At 33.5% G+C, this 8,267-nt stretch overlaps 1 protein-coding gene across 1 annotated transcript; it reads left to right on the top strand.

The window, feature by feature from the left end:
• Window positions 1-1,407: 1,407 nt before the first annotated feature.
• On the top strand, window positions 1,408-6,176 carry LOC106132317 (sphingosine-1-phosphate phosphatase 1). The gene is made up of 4 exons (XM_013331683.2): window positions 1,408-2,007; window positions 2,159-2,409; window positions 2,744-2,916; window positions 3,531-6,176. The coding sequence occupies exons 1-4, from the start codon at window positions 1,602-1,604 to the stop codon at window positions 3,946-3,948; spliced, it is 1,248 nt and encodes a 415-aa protein (XP_013187137.2). The 5' UTR covers window positions 1,408-1,601; the 3' UTR covers window positions 3,949-6,176.
• Window positions 6,177-8,267: the final 2,091 nt, after the last annotated feature.

The following is an 8,267-nucleotide window of genomic DNA, read 5'->3' as shown; positions in this document are numbered from 1 at the left end:
TCACTGAGCATCCCGAACACAAAATGGTGACATTATATGACTAAATAATATTTGTAAATGACAAATTAATATAGGATTAAGCTAAGATTAAAGCCAATGTTATTTAATGATAAGTATTCAGTAAAAAGTACAAATTTGATAAGAATGAATTATATTTATAAGGTTTAAAAATATTAAAAACAAGTCACTAGATGTTATAATTATACAATCTATAAGGTTAACTTATAGGTATTAAGTATAAAGATATTTTAATTATGAATTGTCCAGTACAAAGCTACAGGAAAATGTAGCCATTAAGCTTTAAGAAATAAAACCTTTGTGTAGGAATTCGTTGGTGTTCAGATATTATGTAATTAATAACTATAGTATTGTAATAATTTGGAAGGTATATTATACTTCTTTATTTCTACTTTGAAAATATGAGGCAAATCTATAATTCTTCAAATATGAAATTCAAATATCTTTATTATGGAATGGAGGTTAAAAGGTGTCATGATTGTGACATTTGTGATGTATCACTGTGATCTGCCCATTTTTAAACGTACAATAATATATTATAAAGTCTTAGTACAAATTAAAACTAAGTATTTATTATAGTTTTCCAAAGTGGCAAATACTGAAACTGTTATTAATTGGCTTACCAAAATTATTTATCTGTTTCTGCACTATTGTTTTCGTATAAATAAATATATGACATTTTTAATTAACGCAGTTTTAATGCGCACCTTTCTACCGAATAGTACTAGACAATTTGCCTACTTGTGAAAATTTCAATGTAATATTAATTGATTTATTTTTGGTAATAAAATAAATTTTAAATGTCTGTGACCGGTTCATAATAAGCAAAGAGATTAAAGACATGTAGTCAAGTCCTGGCCTTATCTACTATAACTTTAAATCAATGTCAAAAAAAAATACGACGTCAAATTGTCAATCACAGTTACCAACTTAGGACTTTTCCCCTTGATTTAAGAACGGCCTTACCTATAAAAGGACTAAAACTTATTTGACAGGCACTTTTCCAAAGGAGAAACACTTTGGTACTTTTTAAAATTTTAACTACCTTAACAATGTGGCAGGAAGCAATCGTGTCTATTCCGAAAACAGGAGGACTTTTATCCAGTGCTTATTAATACGTAAGTAAGAGGTAGTTGATGGGAAAAATTTTCGCTACATATTTGGACTATGAAGCTTAGTGGGTTTTCATAAAAACTAATTGCAACAGGTAAAAAAAAATGTACACTTCATGTGTACTTACAAATTGATTGATTGGTCTTATTATGTAAAAATAAATAACATTTTAACGACAATAATTCATTCTGCATTTATGTGTGAATTGTTTATGCTCACTAACTATTAAATATATTATTCTTGTTATAGTCGTGATTTTTCGGTACATTCAATCAAGAAAGGGGAAATTTTTGTAAGGGTTGGCAATACTACGTATTGTCAAGCTGTCACTGTCATGTCAAAATAAATGTCAAACTAAAAAGAAAGGAACACGGGACCGAACCAGCCGAGTTTGAGTCTTTCTATTTTCTATTCTATTTTATTTAATAAAATTAATGTCGTATAATTGAAGCGAAACACAAAACGGAATCATGAGGGAAAATATAATAGAATATTTGAACGACCCTTTGCTAGTAGTAAAGGTGCAAAACTTCTTCGGCGTTATATACAAAAAGCATGTGGAAAATAATGAATCATCTGTGATACATTCAGAGCATTTAGAGCGACTAGATGAAGAAAACGACTTGAAACAGCATAAACGGATACCGAGCAATACTTCTAGCAGTTCCCAATCGTCGTATGAGACTGATTCTTCCGTGGAAAAAGAGGAAATTGAGTGTACTATAAGCAATAAGTTCTGGTACTATCTGTTCGTGATAGGAACAGCTCTTGGAGATGAGATATTTTATGCGACATTCATTCCGTTTTGGTTTTGGAATGTGGATGGTGCTGTCGGCAGAAGAGTGGTGCTTGTTTGGACTGTTGTTATGTATATAGGTATGATTATAAAATTACTAATCACGCAACTTTAAATTGATTACTTTTTTAAATTAAAATGTGCTTAAATATTAATGTATATAGATCCAAGATTATAGAATTTATGCACAATAAAGAAGTGATAAATCTAAAGTTCAAATTGATATTACAGGCCAAGGTTTCAAAGACATAATACGCTGGCCTCGACCAGGCTATCCAGTTAAAAAGTTACAAACAAAATGGGCCATAGAGTATGGAATGCCTTCCACCCACGCCATGGTCGGTGTGTCTATACCATTCTCCGTACTACTGTACACAATGGACCGGTATCAATACCCGGTACACTGGGGGCTGATCATAGCTGTTGCGTGGTGCTCGCTGATATGCGTCAGTAGAGTGTACCTCGGCATGCATAGTGTTTTGGTAAGTTTACTTCTTTCAGATTATATTTTTAACTCTATCATTAAGCCAATCAGCTGAATGTGGCCTATCAGTCTTTTCAAGACTTAGTTCTGTGTACTCCGCAGGGGATATACTATATGTGATTATATGCATGTATGTAAATTTTTACAGTATCACCTTAGACTGTCTACCCCTCAAGGGATATAGACGTGACCATATGTATGTATCACCTTAGCATTTTGTTCTTGTGGAAAAATTGTGTGTAAGAGTAACAATCTGTACAATGTTTTGCACTTATATTATATTAGTAAAAAGAAAAGGAAATAGAACTAGCCTGAGAAATGAACTTTTACAGGACATTGCAGCAGGTTTGCTGCTGTCATCGGCCCTCTTAGTTGTGCTAATTCCCGTAGTGGACTGGTTGGACGGAGTACTGCTCACCTCGCACTGCTCACCAGCTCTAGTCATTGCTGTCTCCATACTGGTTATAGTGTTCCATCCTAATGCTGACAAATGGACGCCCACTAGGCAAGTTATGATATGAGCAGTTTACTCATTTAAAAAAAATATATATTTTCAAACCTGATTGTATGTACTTCTCTTTTCGAAATCATGATTTTCTTATTTTCTGAACAAGAGTATTCCGGCGTAAAAAGGTAAATTCTGTTGATATGTGTGTGTAGGATTTTTTTTTAAATTCTCTTCTAGTGCAGCCCCTGGACCAGGTGGTCTGGAGTCTTGGTCATGTAGGAACATGTCAAATTTAATATCTCTTAAGACTCAACGATTTTGGCTGTGTGTTGACATGTTAGACATACAGACAATGTGTCCGTAAAGGATTTTTGAATTTTAGTACAAGTAGTTTTCAGTGTATCCCATACTTTAGAAATAGAACACTCCATATATTTAATATGGATGTCATAAAATTCTTCTAATAGGCAAAGCAAGGCGCAAGCCGAGCTGAATGAAGCCTTTCAGTCTTTTCAAGACTGTAGACTGTCTGCTCCACAAGCAATATAGACGTGTTGATTGATTAATTACATAATTAAACTTAATACTAAATTCAATTCAAGGTTATACTTGTAGTATTAGAGTAGTAGTAGTAGTACCTACACTTATAATTTTAATTTATATCTTTTCAGAGGTGACACTACGATGATAGTAAGCGTATGCGCCGGCATCCTTACCGGATCATGGACGAATTACCAACTAGGCAACATGGCGCCCAGCGATTCAAATCCGCCATACGAAATCATATGGCCCTCCATAGACATGATCGGATGCACCATACTTCGCACCATACTCGGCTTTTGTGGAGTTCTAGCTACCAGAGCTATTGGTAAATCTATATCGTACGCATTCGTTTGCGCCCTCCTAGGCAAAGACAAGAACGAGTTGAGAAACTCAGAAAATAGTCTGGACAATAAGAATAAGATTATCGTGGAGCTTAGTTACAAGTATTTCACGTATGGAATGATAGGTTTTAATACAACGTATGTGTTCCCCAATGTTTTCGATCTGTTGTTCATTAACAGACCTACGTATTATACGGAGATATGATAGTATATATGAGGTTGTGATGTGTGAACCATGATGTGAGTGATGATTTGTGCTGTGCACCATTAGAAAAAAGAATAGGACCACTCCATCTTTCCCATGGATGTCGTAAGAGGCGACTATGGGATAGGCTTATTAACTTGGGATTCTTCTTTTAGGCGATGGGCTAGCAACCTGTCACTATTTGAATCTCAATTCTATCATAAAGCCAAACAGCTGAATGTGGCCTATCAGTCTTTTCAAGCTCTGTCTACCCCGCAAGAAATATAGACGTGATTATATGTATGTATGTATGAATGATGATACTCGTATGTGAGGGTTATTTGTTAGTATTGGATGTCAGTTCGGGAACTTTGTTACAACAAATTTGAAGACCTATGTCCACTAGAAGGCAAACTAGGTTTATGGTATATAACTACATACATATGTAAGTATGTAGCGTCTTAAAAAAAAAGTTTACAAACAAACTTAACATCCATATCATATCACTCTATTTAATATACTTCTTATTTCGTATATTTTGTCATAAAGTTTATGTATAAAAATGTTTATTACTAAAACTAAATTAGAAATCCCACCAAAAATTTTTCATAGTGCACCGCTTATTTAAAAAGAGGCTTATTTATAATGTAGTTACTATGTTACGATATGACATGACATAGAATCTACCATGTTATCGTTATCGCGCATTGTTAAGCCAAATTGATCTTTGAATCTTGACCTGGGCCGGATTAAGGCACCTATTTCCCACACGGGCCCCACAAAATAGAGATAGTCATATAGTTAAATAGATGGATTCTTTTAATAGGTAGGTGTTTTATGTCCATGTTATACTTTGTAATTTACCGATTGTTTGATTAGAGCGATATGTTATTAGGCAACACAGGACGCTTCAGAAGGCACGTTAAGATAATATATATATATATATATATCTGTAAAAATAATATAATGTGTTAGTTTTATATGTTACTAACGCCCCGCCCCGGCCTCGCACGAGTTGCAATTATACATATAGGTATAGACCTTTCTTTTGAATCACTCTATCTATTTAAAAAAACACTGCATCTAAATCCGTCGTGTAGTTTTAAAGATTTAAGCATACATACAGAGGGACATTTTTTATTAAAAGACAAAAAGTAAGATATATAAGGGGCACTGCCCTCGTAGAATCTATATATATATCTAATCTATCGCTATTTCGCTTTTTATTATGACGTGAAACGGGATAGCGATAGTTTTCGCGCGATCAAAATGGTGTCGCGCGTAATATTTATATCTTACTTTCTGTAATAAAAAATGGGCTGATCCCAATTCGGAGGGAATTCGACCCTGGTTAATGTTGCTTTAAAGGACAAAATAGTAAAATAAACTCTATTGCGACATTAAATAACTGATAAGATTGTTTCTTTATCAGACGTACCTACATTCCAATGAGATATTTCTTAATATTATTCCTTTATCAATTATATCAAGGACACTGTAGAAAAAACGAAAACCATAGGCTGTATTATTATCAAATCAAGTAGTCGTTTTCTTTTTTTAAAAGTATAAGTACCTATTGTGAACACGTCCTATTTTGCTTAACTAGTAATATATTTTACGTTAAATAGACATGTATCAGACCAGTCTTAAGGCCTTTCTCATTACAACACGCTTAAAAACAAAGATTTTGAAGTGAGGAATGGACATAACCTGAAAAATTATCATTTCTTTTAACAATAACCGATTTCGAGAAATTGACCTGATTGGCTCTTGTATTATAGATTGGAGATTGTTCATTAGCCCATTAAATGTTTTTTGTTTGATTTTATCATAAATCTTAGGGCCAAAGACAATTATCATATTTTATCAATTAGATTAAAATTCGTTTTAAGAAAAAAAAAATCCTCGTTCTGCATTGTCTTTTCACATATTATAGAAAGGGATAGCAGTATCATTTACAACCACTCTTCTTTCTCCTGGCTTTAGTCCGGTTACATTCTCACCGCTCTGGAGAGGAGCCGGGGGTATCCTCTTGACCGTGGATCCTGCATTGGGCGAGTTAGTCAGTCAGACACGAAGCAACTCTCGTCTGACGTCCGCAACCTTTGCAGGGGAACCTAACCCATATTGGATCCATGGTTACACAGTTCATGAAGGTTTCTCTCACCGTAAGAGCATAGGAAACTTATTTGCCGCCTAATAAAAGGTATCGTTTTCTTTACGAGAAACAATTAAAGTATTTAAACATTGTAATGAATGTAAAATCGTGCCTTGAAGATGGTGCATCATTGTTTTTAAGGTTCATATTATTCCAAATAATTATATTATTAATATTGCAATCAAGGAAAATGAAATGGTTTCTTCAACTTCTAATAAGTATATTTATCTCAAAATGAATCACACTGAGAAAGTAAGTACAGTCGACTGCAGAAAAACATGGCCTCATTCTTAAAAAGCTGTACTTCGTCGTTTTTTCTTTTAATTTCCTTTTTTTAATTTAACTGCAAAGCATTTTAATGTATATTTGTTAATTTATTGATATTTATATGTATTTGTCAATCAGTTGTTTTTATACAAAACAACCGTCCAGTTCGTAACCATTTAAATTTATTAAAATTTAATAAAAACACGGTATAATATTTAGCTTAAGTTGTTTGATTAAATATCAAAATTTTACTTCCAAAAGTGTTCAAGGTCAATTTTATTGTGTACCTGCGTTTATTTTTAGTTTTATTTGTACGCCATCTGTCGGCAACATTGTGATAAGCTTAATTCATTGCCATTCATCAATAAATAATTATTTACATCACATTTGTTATTTAATCACTTGTTTTATTTATTTCACATAATTTTCCATGTATGTATGTTCCTTTTTCTTGGGGGTCAGGTTCCTCGGCAACGGTCACAGAGGTCAGACGTGAGTCGCTTCGTGTAATACCTGACTTGACATTGGGTAAAATCGAAATGAAACGATGAAAGAATAAATTAAGAAATAGTTTGTTCCGCCGCTTCTTCTACACCTGCGCTTTGGAAGCGGTAGTAAATACAATTGGGTATACTTATGTTGACGTCAATAAGCGATACCTTGTATCCTATTTGGACAATAAATCTTTCCATTTGTTAGTTTTGGCCACGTCCTCACCTGAGAGGAGCCCTGGGGCGCCTGAGACTCGATCCTGTAGTGACAGTAGCGATGGGCTAGCAACCTGTCACGATTAGAATCCCAATTCCATCATGAAACCATACAGCCGAATGTGACCTTTCAGTCTTTTCCAGACTGTTGGATCTGTCTTGCCCGCAAGGGATGTGTACGTTGCTATATGTAAACATATTTTTAAATACCTAATACAATCTTGATTATGGAGTTTGAAATAAAATGTACTTTTTAATGACATAGATTTATTTCATGAAAATAACAATACATAGTTACGAAGAAACAGGATTATGATAAACATAACATATAAATTTCTAATAAATAAAACATTCAAGACTGAATTAAAAAGAGAAAATAAAACTATTATATCCTTGTCTACAGTTAATAGTTAAATAAAGTACTCATTGTCAATTGCACGAAATAACACCTAAAATTATTTATGTGTGTCAGAATGGCGGGTGTACCTCACGGATTTTAATATCTGTTTTGGATTAAAAACGTACTTGATGTGTACCTCAGTGTACCTCTCCTAAAAATCTGTGTACCTCCTACTATGTAAAGATTTTAAATAAAATAGGTACACCCGCCATCCTGACGTCAGGATCGCGGGTGTACTTCTAGTTAACATATGTAGGTAAGACAACTGTATATGTAGATTTGGTACCTCTAGTGTACCTGCAGAAACTAATATTAAATAAATAAAAAATAATAAGGGTGCTGAGAAAATGAAAAAAAAATTTTTTTCTTCGACGTAGTTTTTAAGGTTACGTACCCAAAGGGTAAAACGGGATCCTATTACTAAGCCTCCACTGTCTGTCTGTCTGTCTCCAGGCTGTAAATAAACCGTGATAGCTAGAGAGCTGAAATTTTCACAAATGATGTATTTCTGTTGCCGCTATGACAACAAATACTAAAAATGATAGTACGGAACCTTTCGTGCGCGAGTCCGACTCACACTTGGCCGGTTTTTATTACATAAAAATAACGACAGTATTAATTACTTAAAATAAATTATATTAATGACACCTGTTACAATTAATTTATTTTTAGTTACTTATACTGTAGTTATTTTTATAAAATAAAAACGACGTCAAAGAAAAAAAACTTTTTTTTTTTCATTTTCTCAGCACCCTTAATATTTTTTATTTATTTAATATTTGTTTCTGCAGGTACACAAGAGGTACCA

The sequence above is a fragment of the Amyelois transitella genome, chromosome 14, assembly GCF_032362555.1.
Source record: "Amyelois transitella isolate CPQ chromosome 14, ilAmyTran1.1, whole genome shotgun sequence".
NCBI lineage: Eukaryota > Metazoa > Arthropoda > Insecta > Lepidoptera > Pyralidae > Amyelois > Amyelois transitella.
This window is presented reverse-complemented; position numbering and strand designations above follow the sequence as displayed.